Source organism: Triplophysa dalaica, chromosome 13 (assembly GCF_015846415.1).
Source record: "Triplophysa dalaica isolate WHDGS20190420 chromosome 13, ASM1584641v1, whole genome shotgun sequence".
Lineage (NCBI taxonomy): Eukaryota > Metazoa > Chordata > Actinopteri > Cypriniformes > Nemacheilidae > Triplophysa > Triplophysa dalaica.
The window spans coordinates 21,025,552-21,040,838 of record NC_079554.1 but is presented as its reverse complement, the minus strand read 5'-3'; the positions used below and the strand labels follow the sequence as shown (position 1 = coordinate 21,040,838).

At 38.6% G+C, this 15,287-nt stretch overlaps 1 protein-coding gene across 1 annotated transcript; it reads right to left on the bottom strand.

Moving 5' to 3' along the window:
• Positions 1–2,661: 2,661 nt before the first annotated feature.
• On the bottom strand, positions 2,662–13,682 carry rab10 (RAB10, member RAS oncogene family). The gene is made up of 6 exons (XM_056764165.1): positions 13,039–13,682; positions 7,904–7,964; positions 7,634–7,772; positions 6,355–6,444; positions 5,819–5,920; positions 2,662–3,721 (listed from the first exon to the last, which is right to left on the bottom strand). Exons 1-6 carry the CDS (start codon positions 13,163–13,165, stop codon positions 3,635–3,637), a joined length of 606 nt encoding a protein of 201 aa, XP_056620143.1. The 5' UTR covers positions 13,166–13,682; the 3' UTR covers positions 2,662–3,634.
• Positions 13,683–15,287: the final 1,605 nt, after the last annotated feature.

The window sequence follows — 15,287 nt, the reverse complement described above, 5'->3', positions numbered from 1 at the left end:
TTATGCAATATTACCATGAGCACTGACTTATCGTGTGCAATGATGTCTATTTGCAATATGCACTTTATTTTATTATTATCTTATTTGTATACTTTGTCAAGAAGTAAGTGAATTTAAGAATTTAGGGGATGTTCGGAGTAGAATGTGACTGAGTGAATGGACAAAACGGCAGAAATTGTAAATCATCTTAAAGACTTGAGGAGCCTCAAAGGCCTTTTTGACCAACCATGAGGTTAGTGGCATCATGCGGTCGTCATGGTAACCTGTCAACAGCAGTTCATCACTTTCTTTAAAGCGGATATTATGAAGCTACAGGATATATGTTTATGTCCTAAGATGCATAACAGATATTCGTGTTTTGTGAGATTAATTTCAATAACTGAAATGCATTTTTATCAGTTAATACGTATTTCCTCTGTTGATTAAGAAAAACCGGATAAATAGATTTTTATTCCAGTGGCAGATTGTGATTCATTCCGCTGTGTGCAAAAAAGCCTTTAGTATTCCAGTGTGATGCCAAATCAACATACTGTATAAACCACGATCAGACTAAACCTCCTTTATCAGATTTGATCTGGTAAACGGTATTGGTTGACAAAATATCAGTATCTCACACCATTTATCATAGATGTGCAGGTCCTTAGATGCTCAAAGCAGCATCAACTAACCCAGCATGTGCTGTTTTTTCAACAGGGTTACAGAAGAGTCCCTTTTCTGTATAGTGAGACCAGGATTTGGAACTGAATTCAGACTATTTCCAAAGGATCCTGTAAAAATAAAGCACAAGAGAAGACTTCTGCCTGTGACTGATAGCTTCACATGCTGGTCAGATGATCTCTGTGTCCTAGGAGTCAGACTATGTGAACAGATTTAGTGATGCCTCTATGCGAACCCAGATCTTGGACAGGGGTGTTTCTCCTGTAACATGTTTAGTATTCAACACACGACAACATTAACATAAGAAGATTTATGACTGTCTTGCACACAAATCTTGCCAAAGGAGATATCAAATACAAGAATCATTAACAATAGAGTGTCAGTGAAAATTTAGTGTTTCGAAACATTTTTCATTTAAAGGTGAATGGATTGTCTGAGAGAAATAATTTATCGATGGCCTATAGGCCTACCTGTCAAACTGCTCCCAATGTTTCTTCAGTTCAATTACATTTGCTTTGCTGACTGGGTTTCACTGCTTATGCCGTCAGGCCATTTAAAGTCAAGTATTTTAACTAAATCTTTTGTTTCTTACCGTGGTTCTGTAGCACAAGAGTCGGTAAGCAAAATCCAGAAACGCAGAGAAATGCCCCAGAAGAATCAAGAAAGCATTTTAAGTTATTTCACATATCTAGTGGAGGCTAAATGCAGTTTTGGCCGACTTTGTGAAGAAAATTCACCACAAATTGTTGCAAGCTATACGAACAAATCTAATTCTCTCCATGAATGTCTAACCACATGAAAAAATATGGTAGTAAAATAGTTTTTACTGTTGTAAATATTCAAGCATTCAACAGTTTATTAATGCACTATTCACTAATTATAAGCTAATATACGTAGAGTATTTTAACATGGCTAATGTTTGTGTTTTAGCAGAGTGTTTTCAATCCAACACAAGAAAACATTTAATTGAGATTTTAAACAATTTGCACAGGATTTTTGTCTATACTTAAGTTAGATGTTGGTCTAGTGGGTTAAACCACTGAACTGGTAAATCAAAGGTTGCTGGTTCGATCCCAGCAGCCACCACCAGTGTGTCCTTGAGCTCCATGTTGCTCCAGGGGGATTGTCCCTGTAATAAGTGCACTGTAAGTCGCTTTGGATAAAAGCGTCTGCCAAATGACTAAATGTAAATGTAGTTACACTTGATCACTCAGGGAGTAGTAAAACATTAATTTCAATAAAATTGTTTTAGAAAAATGGATGGTAATGACCGTGCCTGGGAAAGTAACTTAGATAGGACTAAAATGGCTTTATTGTAGCTGCTTCAGTTTTGTATTTTTTTAGGTGTCTCTATTGACATTAACACAAATAATTAAATTAAAACAGGTTTTATGTTTACATCAATGACCTGAACCTGAGTAAATGAAAGGGTGAAGTTGATTCTCCTCACATAGATATTACTGAAAATGATTTATATTTCCTATTTGACAAGCAGAATCTGATTCCATGTTCCTGTGAAATATACTGAAAGGGATAGTTCAACCAAAAAAAATGGCATTACTGATTCACCCTCACGTGGCACAAAACCTATACACGACCATTTCATCAGGTAGAACCAAAAAAGGTGATATTTTGAGAAAGGTCTCAGTGGTTTTGCTCCCATACAGTGGAAGTCAATGGGGGGACAATGTTGGTTACCAACATTTTTAAAACATCATATTGCAGAAAAAGTCATACAGGTTTGGAATGACATGAAGGTCAGTAATTTATAACATTTTCTTTTTTGGTGAACTGACCCTTTTAAAGGAATAACTGATAAAAAAGGAACATCAATAGAAAATAAGTGACTTGTTATTGACCAGCAGTTCCTTTTTCGGAAATAAGGTTAGTGCTCCTGTGTCTTAAGAACTGTAAACACACACACACACACAAGCACACAAACACACACACGTGCGCACACACACTGCAACAAACACTCCTTCCTTAATAAACGGGGCGAACATGTAACTTAAACAAGCTTATTTTTAATGGTTCTGCAAAATTGTTTGAGTTTCCAAAGAGAACGCTCCCCTCCCTGACACGTATCTTGACTAGAAGAAATACTTCCTGTAAATTACAAACATGGCAAAACTTACAAAAGACCCCAAAAAACCCAAAGAAACCAGCATGCAGGAGAGAATGAGTAACTGAGTAAGTGAGGGTAAACAAAACCAAAAAATACATTGAGGAGATTCATAAAACAAGTCATTCTGGGGGAAAAAAAATACACTTAAAAACAAAAGTATAATGCCATTCTCTTCTGTGCATACAGAATGAATCCAGGTGGTTTCGTTCGGGCATGTGTGGGGTCCAGCGGGGGTCAGTCAGAGATGAGAGGACCAGTGTGCGTGTGTGTGTAACGGTTACAGAAGTGTGATGTTTAAATGTGTGTTTTGGGTGTGAGCTCTTATGCTCGACATTAAGGCACCGGACGAAAGAAATAAAAAAAATAACCCCAGCTAGAGAAGATCTCACACTAACACACAACACTTGACAAAAGTCTTCGTCTATGATGTCATACTGAACGCTACGGCTGCTCCTCTGCGCCCGACGGACGGCGTCTCCAGGTCCACCGCCGGTCTTCATGTAGTAGTGAATGCGCTTTTGTTTCGTTTGTTTAAACTCATTTCGTTCTTTCTTTAAAATAAGTAAGAAGAGACATGAAACGACTTTTCTTTTTCTCTTTACATTTTTTTACAGAAATAAAAATGATGTCAGCAAGCAGTTGTGAGTGTGAGAAATGTTAGAGATGTGGTTTTACAGAGAATCCCATGAGAAGGACAGAACTAAAGAGTGTTAGACAGAAACAAGGGATGAGTGAATGAGAGAGAGGAGGTAAGAGACAGAGAGAGAGAGAGAGAGAGAGAGAGAGAGAGAGAGAGATACAGAAGAAAAGATTGTGTTTGTGTGAGGGGTGTATGTAAATGTGTGTGTGTGTTCAACTGCAGCACTTGGTCTTCCAGCCTGTGACTCCGCCCCCAGTGCTGATGTCCACATTTTCACTGTTCGGCTCTTTTACAGGTGTCTGTGAAAAAAAACAGAAACATAAGAACAGCTAGCAACAGACAATCTTTGATTTCTTGTGTAAAAACGTGTGAAACGAGAGCCTTGGAACTTGCAGGATTATTTGATGTGTTGATGTAAATTAAACTGTAAAATGCAGACAGCGAGAGACATATTGACTCATACCCCGTTTCCCTATGCGTACCATGTAGGACGTAATAAATGTACAAAGTCCAGGGCTTAAAAACGGGTAAAAAATATTCCGATCCACAGAATCTGTATTTTAACGTTTCTGTTCATGCGTTCCTCATTAAACATGGCCGATCAGAAAACATTTTTCTCAGAAAAAATAACGGGTAACAACATTTTTTTAATATTGCCCTAAACTTCAAAATGTATATTCATTTTCACAAAAAAAATCTTTTGCCATTAACAGCTGATTTTAAAGCACTCGCCAAGTTAGTAAAATTTCCTCCCATTCGTTATCACCTAAATGTAGTTCTTTGATATTTGGTGATTGTCCTCGTAAGAATTCCTGAGCTCCAAAAGCCGCTCAAGCATGTCTTGTGTAGAATGCCAGCGTCTGGGGCAGTCAACAACGGCCCTCTTTTGCTCCATTCTTTTCAGAAGAATGACAATTTTCCCTACTTGTCTCGCTTTAGAAATGAAATTGGCTGATCCTTTCTCTTTTAATGCAACGTCAACTGCTAATTGCAATGTATGAGCCGAACAACTCAGACTACCGAACACACATATATTTCATTCATCCTGCACGATGGATGAAATATATTCGCCAGTGTGTCTGTCATTTAGCTCTTTTACAGCCAAAGTGCGAGAGAACTGTTTCTCCATCAGTATATTGTACATAAATGCTGAGAACAGACCGGTCTCTGCATGTGACCGAATACATTTTTAACATCCGTAGCCTTCCCTTTAACTCATTCTTTAGCTTTTCCCTTCCTGCCTCAGCAACACTTGACACCATAGCATAGATATTCGAGGAGTTGATGACGAAATAATTTCCTATAGCCCTTTTCTGATCCCAGTGTCTTCTATTAATCTAAACGGTCTCCCGTTGACAGTAACTAGCTCCAAGCACGCATCTTTCAGAACATCGGGACACATTTGTACATATAGGCCTGTAGTCTTTGACTTTTTCACTATAACCGCATCCAGAATCGTTTGTCCATTCGATGAAGATGCTATTATTGCTTGTTGAATCAGCACGTTCTGCTGATGTTTACACTGTATGTGCCTCTGCAGGTTACCGCCGTGATTATTTCTGCCCGGCATCCAAACGATTTTATAGACAGTCTTATTAGACGACTTGTCATAGATGAAATATTAACAAACAGAATTTTTTGATGGCGACCAATCTAAAAAATGTAATTGACAATGATAAGCGTAGGCCTATAGGAGTTTTTAGATTCAATATTACTTAAGCTGGCTCACATTCCTTCACAGAATTTAAATCTCACCCCAAAGATATTTCCATTACTTTCAGTGGCTAAACTTCACGTTTTTTAAACATGTTTTAACTTAAGGCTAAACATACCACTATATATTTGAGGTGACGCCTACTTGTCTTGATTGAGCCTATGATGCCTGTTGCGCTGGTATTTCAAATTAAATCAAATTGGATGCGTCAATGTTGCATTGTGTGTGCTGTTCAAATTAAATGTAAAGGGAATGAGAAAATAACTTTATTAACCGGTTAATGGTCATTTTAAATGAGTGTTTATGTTCAGAACAATTAAAATTGATTTTGTTTTTGTTCCGGTCAAAATGTCATTTGTTTCCGTTTTTTGTTTTCGTTCCTTGAACTGGTTCAGGGCCTGCAAACGAGTGGCTGATGACGCGCCACTTCAGGAGTTTTCATAGTGAAGAGGTTGGGACTCTTTAGATTTTAAAGCGCATTTTATTTGACAAAAAGCTGAAGTGTTGCGTGACGTCATCAAATTTCTAGATTGCTTTGTCAGTTTTGAGCGAATATATCTTCTAAATTCGAATTTTGTCAGCGTTTAGGAGAATATAAATTTAATGATGTTCTTAAAGGGTCATATGCCGCGAATACGTGTTTTTGGTGTGTTATAAATTGCCCATACATTCCCAAACTCACCTTTTTGAGAATGTCTTCTGCTAACGTGAGGAACGCCTTCTCGATGCTGATGTTGGCTTTTGCACTGGTTTCAAAGAAGCGAATCCCGTGCTCTTTTGCAATCTGAAAACCAGGAACAGCTCATTAATATGAAGACTGAACAAAGATAATGCAACACTACAAATATTTCTAATTCACAAGTCTGAAGTGCTACACAATATTTACCCAAAACAATTGGGCAAAACTATTATAATTATTAACCAACGGAGAGCTATTGAGAGAATAATGTCCACCTAATACGGTCTTGATTTTTTTTTTTATTTTCAGCATTCATGAAAATCTAAAGTTTAGTCCAAAACCCAACCAAAATCTTTAGATTTTGTGTTATTTTTTGCATATCTGAATCCTTAATATTTTTAGTGTTGATTCTCAAACAGTGAGATAACAAACATGAAATAATGAAAAAGTTAACAGTAAACCTCAACAACTAGTGAATTGTTGGATAACTAGTTGACTGATCAACTATTCTAACCCCTACACAGCCTGCAGCATCTCACCTGTTCCCCCTTGGCTTTGGGTACAATACGTTTGTCCTCCATGTCACACTTGTTGCCTAGCAGCATCCTTTCCACATCCTCATTAGCGTGCTGCAATAAACACACAAACACCATAAACAATTTGTTTACACAACAACACACCCAAATCCTCCCTGCCTGGCTATAAATGGCTTTTAAACGACTTTAACACTTACAAATGCCAGTCCAGTAGTTGGTGATGTCACTCAGTAAAGATATGTTTAAGATATGCTGTCGTTGTGTAAAAGAATGGCCCAAAGACTTTAAGGACCGGTTTCACAGACAAGTCTTTGCTTAAAGGAATACTTTCCCACAAATCAAAATGGATATTTCTCTTAAACAAACGCCTCGATTCGCTTCAGAAGACCTTTGTTAAGACCACGGAGCTGTGTCGAGCAGTTCTTTGATCAATAGTTGCACTTTCTGGAGCTTCAAAAAACTCAACACCTGTTTACTCCCATTCTACCGTTTGGAAGTAAAATGATAAGTGGTTTAATAAATCTGACTGCATTATTCTTCAAGAAGAAAACCATATATGGTTAGGATGCCTTGAGGGCGAGTCATGAGGAAGATTTGATTTGCTGGTAACGTATCCCTTTCAGCCAGGACTACGCCTCATTTAAATAAGGATATTTAAGTGGCTTTTACAAAAATACCATAGAAATAACATTACTGGTGCGCATCTTGAGACAAAACAATGGCACTGACATATTTTAAGAAATGTAAGGGCAAGTTATGAACAGTTAAGACAGCTCAAACATTGAAACCGGGCCTATATAAAAACACCCCCCTTACACATCTCTATCTTTAATCTCTGATAATGAAATTAAAATAAATTGTTGATGTTGTACTTCCTTCTTCAATCTCAAAACTGATAAGCAAAAAATGCTAACAATTCGCACTCCTCTGAAAAACACTTGAGGCTCCGATCACTGCAGTCTGAGTAACCTGACCTCCTTAACATCAGTCATAATTCTTTAACCAATGCCCTGAGTCTGGGAGGAGACAACGTCAGACCTCATCGAGTTTCATTTTGTTATGAAATCTAATGAAATTGCTGACCGTCTGTAACTTCTGCAAGAATCATCGTATCGAAAGTCAAACCATCAGCAATTTCCCCCATCCAAGGCGAATATAAATCAGCATTTATTGCGTTTTCAACAGACTGCCCTTTCATAACTTCATCTATTGTTGAGACGTTCTCTACTTAACATACAAAACAGTCTGTGTATGTTTACATGTTGTCAGTGCAATGTCTGACCTCATCAATGTTTCTGAGCCACTTGCTGATGTTTTCGAAGCTCTTGGCGTTGGTGATGTCATACACAAGCATGATGCCCATGGCCCCTCTGTAGTAAGAGGTAGTGATGGTGTGAAACCGTTCCTGACCTGCTGTATCCCTGAAAAAACACATCAACAACTAATTACACACTTCTGGCCATTAATCATCAATGAACCTCCATAAGTAAACTCCACAAGCAATGCAACTTCATTTAAAGACGTGAAAGTTATAAGCGTTTACAGAACTCACCAGATCTGTAGCTTTATCTTCTTTCCTTGCAATTCAACTGTTTTGATCTTAAAATCAATTCCTAAAAAGAAAAAGGAAACAGAAAAACAGTACAGACATGTAAACATTTTCCACTTTTGAACAGCATCAACTGATGCACAATGAGACCAGACGCACAAAACTTTAGGAGTCAATTATAATGCCATGTTGACTTAAAGGTATGTTTAGGTCGAATGCCAGCAATACATATCCATTAGTCTTATAAACCATAACACTGTTTCTATTAACACAGGTAAGTGATTGTCGATTTGCAGACAAATGATTTGTTCTGTATAAACCCAGAGGAGCCCAGGAGGGCTGAAAGTGTCACTGTGTCTATATTGGTTGTGATGCTGAAGGGTACAGAGATCTCTTGGGTTTAGAGGAACACAAGCAGTGTGTGTGTGGTTGAGACTAGCACTGACCAACACTGACAGGCGATCAGAATGGAAAGGTTCATCTGTGAAACTGTCATAAAGAGTTTAATGGTCCCAACACACAGTAACGGCATTCAGATGCAGAAGACAACGTTCAAAGCCGAACACTTTCCTGTTAGCTAACTTTGTGTAACAACAACATAAGCTCGCAGCTTTACTAGCACTCAAAGAATGAATGACATGAATAATGCTACATCAGCAGATTACAATAAAATGGAAAATACCCAGCAGATCCAAGTTCCTAAATGTCAGAGATTTAGGGGTGGGCAGTTTTACCCTGGTCACGCAGAAACATACATCAACCACATTCTACACAACCACATGCAATCTATAAAAGCAATTTGTTCGCAACCACCTCACCCTAGCATCATGGCGGACGGGTCTAACAAAGTGAAAAATAACGGCATACTTGTTTTCTTCAGAAAATGTAGACTGTGCGGTGCACCGGGGACCAGTCTGCCCATCACATTCAGCAGAAATATCGAACGTACACAAACACACACAGCTGCACGATGGGTGGGAGCCACTTTATGCAGCGATAAACAAGGAGCCAAATACTGAGTCACTCTCGTACAATACAAAAAACCACACCAAAACTCAACAGCGGACACAGAACGGAGCTATGCTGAGCCAGAGAATGTTCTAGTCATCCTGGAATACAACAGAGACTGAAAAGTACACAAGCAAACAATGCTGAGGACGGAGGGGAGCAGGACCAGAGCTGACCTCTGGAAACATGTCAAGGGACACTGACTAGAGAGCCCTCGCACACTCCTGCGAACTCTGACAGCTGGACATTTAATCTACTCATACGATATTGGGAAAACGAGCACGATCCTTGTGAATCTGCAAGGGTTCTTGACATGCAGCCAGTCAGAACTTTTCCCATGAGCCTCAGCAGCTGTGAGGCCCCTCCACAGGGTCAGGACCAAAGCCCCACCCAACTGAGCCAAGATCCTGTCAATCAACAAAACAGAATGAACTTCACAGCGTGTGTGAAAATCACATCCGATCTGGAAGATCTGCGTCCCTCTGCTTGTGTTTAGACATTTATCCTCTTTAAAACAAGTGTGTGAACGTTTAAATATGTAGTAAGTTTGTGTGCGTGTTTGTGTGCGTGCGTGTGTAAGGTGATCTATCACACAAGGACTTGAGGGAGTTTCCGGTGAGTATTTTAAGACCTATGACACACAGACAGAGAGATTCACTTAAAGCCAACATGAAATGTCATTCACCATTTGACTTCTATAATGTAATATTTCGCTGCTGTCCTTCTGCAACCTTGTCCCTCATATTTCATGATGTTTATGTTTTGCCATAAATCTTTCTTATTAGCTGCCCTTTATGATTGACACTGAAAATATCTAACCAATAAAAAGTATTAAAAAATGCTTGTAACTAACTTTTGACATCGTTTAAAAAGTGCTGGGTTTATTCCATTTCCTGAAACAAGTTTGGAGATCCAAAGTTTTTTAAAGTACGTTGACGATTTGTAAAGAAATAGGATCTTCAATGAGGCCAAAAATAAAGTTGGGAGGAATTTTATGTATCAAAATTTAAAAATGATTGATTGGTGAAAAGGGACATTTATTTACATACAAGAGTAGATATTCTGGAAGTCGTTTAAATGATCATATCACAACATTCAGAAGCATGTCCACTTCTATTTAGATCATATTAGAGGGATGTTGATACAGGTATAAACGGGGTCATCGATGGAACCGTAAGCTTGGTGACATCAAGTGAAAATACGTTTTTGATAAAAGATTACAATAAAAACTGATGAATGATTCATAATAAGACAAGAATACGTTTTAAGACAAGAGAGACAATTTCAGATTAAAATGAGAAGAACAACAAAAGAAACTAGAAGATAAAACCAAAAGGAACCCACCGAAGTAGAAATATAGAAAATCATATTTTGATTCGAATCACACAAAGAAATATTTCCTTATGGTTTAGTACATCAACAATGTTCTGATAAATTTGAACAAATAACCCCTAATATCTCTCTCTCACGCACACAAGCTAAAGGTGTGGAATCCACCGCGTGTGATGTGGTCACCTGCCATACCGCCTGCGATCATGTGACTCACAGCAGATGAAATCCAGCCGTAAAGGTCACACCCTCGTCAGCCCAGAACAAAACCAAGTAATATTCCTTTTCATTTGGAATTATTATTATATCCAGATTTAAGAGGGGATTATGTCTGCCTGAAACACCACCGATGACTGTTTCGCTCTTCATTTTCTCTTTAAAAAAGCAGACTGTTTTCCAGAGTAACACAAATAACGGTTTAAAGAAAGTTGCATAATAGTTATTTTTATTAACTATAAAACATACTCTTATCATCTTTGCAGACTTGGATGTGCTAAATTCAGAAAAGTTTGAATGAATACTGCCAAGTACTAGAATAAAGGAGAGATTTACAGGCACAAATGTCTGAAATCAGCATTCACATGCCATTCTTCATCCATAATGTTGCATTATTTTATGATAGAGAGAAAAGTGTCGGAGATGACTTGACTTTATTCATTAGGAATTTATAGTCCTGCGAAAAAGGTGATGTGTTTCTAAACCGACCTACCCACATACCCTAATGGTATCAACGGCGCTTATTATTTGCTGCGTTCATTGTAAAATGTATCACCACCTTAACACGTATTAAACGCTGCTAAATGTAATCTGAAAGGATGTAAAACATTTCTACGTGATGTTTAACACAGTCCAAAAATGCAGGATCTCTTCTTAAATTGGACTTTGGTCTACAAATAAATGCATTGCATTACAAAATATAATATGGAACCCATACTGGAGATGAGTTCTTTTAAATAAACATGGGTGAACATGGGTGGCTGCGTCTAAATTTGCCCCATGAACCAGTGTAGCACTTGGATCTCCTGTTACCCCTAGAGAAATGACCCTGCAATGAGTTCAAGAGCATCTGCTAGATGACAGCTAACATACACTGTTCCCTGCGAATATGTTAATGGTGTTCCTGTGATCTAACATCACTGACTGCGTTTACTTGAACACAGCATTTGATAGCCCCAGACCGTATAAACATGCGAACTCAGAGAATCATGACATTTGAGGGCGGTGTGGTAGTATTCAGCTTCAAAACCATGACATATCAAATGTATTTATATGAAAAATATGCTTTTTGTAATCCAATCTGGTTTCACTATTATATTGTTGTTGAGACGGACCAAAAAAATCATCGTATTGGGTCTTTTTTACATATCACCGCACTGTGACATCACTTTAAAAGAAGAAAGTTTGATCTAAATCAAGTTTTTATATGATAGGTTTTGTGTTAAATGGATGAATTTGATGAGGTTCCCATCTTTCCAAGATGAGAGATATGGTTATATGTGACCCTGGATCACAAAACCAGTCTTCAGTAGCACGGGAACATTTTTAGTAAAAGACAAAAAACATTCTTTTATGCCAAAAATTCTTAGAATATTAAGTAAAGATCATGTTTAATGGAGATATTTTATAAATTTCCTACCTAATTGTGAGTGAATGGCCAGCTATAGAAGATTAACAACTTCAAAGGCGATTGTCTCAATATTTAGATTTTTATTGCACTCTCCAATACTTGGTTGTATTTCACCAAGATATTGTCCTATTCTAACAATTTAAACATCCACAGAAATATCGTATATATTCAGCTTTCAGATTGTATAAAAATCTACCCATAAGACTGGTTTTGTTGTCCAGGATCACATATAGTAATAAATCATAATGATTTTCCGTACACTGCCATAATGTTCAATGGTAATACCAAAGTTTGTTTTGTAAGGGAATGTAATAGGTTGATTTCATCTAATCCAACACACAACTACTTTGAAAACACAAGTCTGAAATGCAATGAGATCAGCTATCAACTATCCCACCTGGACTAAACCCAAGTAACTCAAGTAAACACACACCAGCAAAACTCCAACCCAAATGTGCTTTCCTAATGATATCATAGAGCAAACACCACGGGGTAATGAAATGACAGGTTTACCAGAGAACACGTTGGGCAATCGCTCTTCTGGCACGAGAAAGTCGCGCATGCGCATCAGAGCGGCAGATGACGCCACACCAATGAATTGTTTATGGTTTTTAACAAATAACTTACGATCGATTTTTCTATTTCTATTTTTCTTCTCTCAATTGGTGACACGGTGGGTGTATTTCAAGGAACTTTAAACCACTGCGTTTTTAAACTGAATGATTTAAAGGTTGACTGTCTGTAACAGTAACTTTACATTTAACCTGATTCACAACTAAATAAATATTACACCCAGAACGGTTAAAAACAAGACTTCTTTACGTCACATTCTTTCAAAATAAAGCGTGAAAGGTAACGTTTACGTTAGAAAAATAACGTCACGCTCAACATCACTAACAACAGCCACATTACACACAACGTTACACTGACAAATGTACATCCCATAGTTTACAAAACCGAACCAAAACAAACTTCCCGCCCCGACATATGATCCCGACCATTATATTTTCTGCTGACTTCTGACGATCTCATCAGCTGATGTGACGTTAAATCGGTTAGCCTGTTAGCATGCCGGACCGAAGGCCCGGGTCGTCATCCATTCACACATACCAACATGTTTTCCCACACAAACGTATGAATAAACACTCGGAACCGGTTCGGGTGTATTACTCACCTATGGTGGAGATGAAGGTGGTGTTAAAGGCGTCATCGGAGAAACGGAACAGCACGCAGGTCTTTCCCACTCCCGAATCCCCGATCAAGAGCAGTTTAAACAGCAGATCATATGTCTTCTTCGCCATTTGAGCGGTTATTAAACACACACCGACGATAAACGGATGAAGACCCGAGTGCGTGTTCAAGAAAGAAAGATTGTGCGCGCGTGTGCGGTCCAAAAACACACACCGGTCAGTCTCGCGACAGCTGAATTTCGTGGATTTTCCCTCTGTGGACTATTTCAAACTTGAACCGAGGCTGTTATGGACGTGCGTTTACTCTCGGAGTGCGTATGACTGGTTGTCGTGTGTTGTTTTATATCGCTCTCTCTTTCCTTCTCTCTCACTATCGGTACAAAATGGCTCCTCCGCCCGACTCTCTCTCTCTCTCTCTTTCTTCAAACTACACCAGCGATCGGATTCAAATAAAAAATATTCCGCTTCATCCCAGCGATCCCAAACCGCGCAAATCACCGCCCGCACGTCTCGCAAATGGATCAGAACCGACAGCCCGTACCGGGTCCGTTTGTAGAGTTTAGAAGAGGACAACACACAGACAACCGACCAACCGCCGTCGCCTTCGAATAGAGCGACTACGGCGACACCCTAGATTCGATAGCCACGCCCCTCTTCCCGCCTCTACGTCAGTGTTCGGGCTTGTGAATGGTCGATTGTGCTGCTTCTCAAGTTCATTTCGGAGAGCGATTGGACGGAAGGTCAACTGTCCTAAGACATGAGGGCATTTGTTGAAGTAGATGTGCGGGAGGTTGTTCTCGGGCGGGTGAATGCAGCTGGCGCAGACTGGGTTTAAAGATGCCCGATACGGGCGTGTAAAAAAGACCTTGTGGCCTGACAGTCTGTTGAAATCGGATAGGCAGCGGATGTTTATGCTCTTGGCACTTTATAAATCCAGATGTTGAGTCAAATCCGGTGATGTCTGTGCGGGTGTGTCACTGTCAGGAAATGTAAAAAATGTCCACATAGGATAGGAGGAAAGTTACACCCTGTAGCTATATACTGCAGGCGAGTATATACAGATATGTGTGTGTATATATATATATATAGCCTATGTTATATGGAAACGTAAATCTTTATAATATGCCAGCATTAAAACACAATGATGATTTTTATGAATATGTCTATATTTCTTTATATTGGTATTTACGTAGGCGACTAAAAGCTCTAATTCAAGTACCTCTTTATACTTTTCCTTTATAGGGGATAGACAGGACTCAAATTGCAGCATTTTTCTATAATCACCTTATCTCATGATTTTTAAAGCATTTGGCTATTGTTTGTAATCCATTGGGCAACATGTTACTTGCGCTGCAACATGCATGAACCTGCTATGACTCTGAGAGGCATGTCCTAAAACTCGAGACTCGTTTTATTCATTCATATCTGTCTGTGAGTCACTTTAATGGTTCTATTTCCGGTGCATTGGTCTATGTCAGAGAAATACTCTGTGCATGTTTTTCTTTCTGTATTACTAACTGTAGTTCTTCCAGGCCAACTGTGCGAAAAAGAATAAAATGTAGTTTCTCCAGTTTCTCTGTCTCAGAATTCCTTGTTATCTTTGGGATTCATATACAAAACACACACACACTCAGCAAACCATAGTGTCTTGTAAGTGTCTTGTAAGTTGATCCATTGTTAAGTGAGTCACCGTGGAGTTGAACATCTGGTTCTGTTAATACAGCCGGATGTTATTCAGAGCTTGAACTTAAGCATTTACAGGCACTTTCTATGTATACGCAAAGTCAATATTTAACACATTTTCTAATGTGTCCATTAGAGTAGATTTGACATTCAGAGCTTTAATTATTCAGTAGATGCTTTCATCTTAAACTACGGACAAATAGGAAAAAGCTATTTGACATGAAGGAGCCAACAATATGTGCAGTGCTGCAATAATGAATTTCAAGAGTAACCCCTAAAAGCTGCGTAAGAGGACTGAAACACACAATCGCTCACTGGTGATGTTTATCACTCTCTCACTAAACCAAGTATAACACGAGATGTCCATCACTTTTAGAGGAACGGTTCATCACTGTCAGCTGTTACAGGTCTCACTGTTGGTGATATGTTTATTTGAGGGTGGATTGATTTTGTTCAAGATCTTACAGGAATTCATTCTGATGGACACAGATGCAAAATTGTCAAACCTCAAATGGCGATGGTCATTTTGCTGATGTTTTGTTTTGATTAT

What these genes read in the sequence shown, in the direction of transcription:
- rab10 (XM_056764165.1), bottom strand. Translation starts at nt 13,165, where the DNA reads ATGGCGAAGAAGACATATGATCTGCTGTTTAAACTGCTCTTGATCGGG. An exon ending in CACCTTCATCTCCACCATAG is followed by an intron (nt 7,965 to 13,038) that starts GTGAGTAATACA and finishes TTTTCTTTTTAG; the next exon opens with GAATTGATTTTAAGATCAAA. An exon ending in CCAAAGCCAAGGGGGAACAG is followed by an intron (nt 5,921 to 6,354) that starts GTGAGATGCTGC and finishes CCTGGTTTTCAG; the next exon opens with ATTGCAAAAGAGCACGGGAT.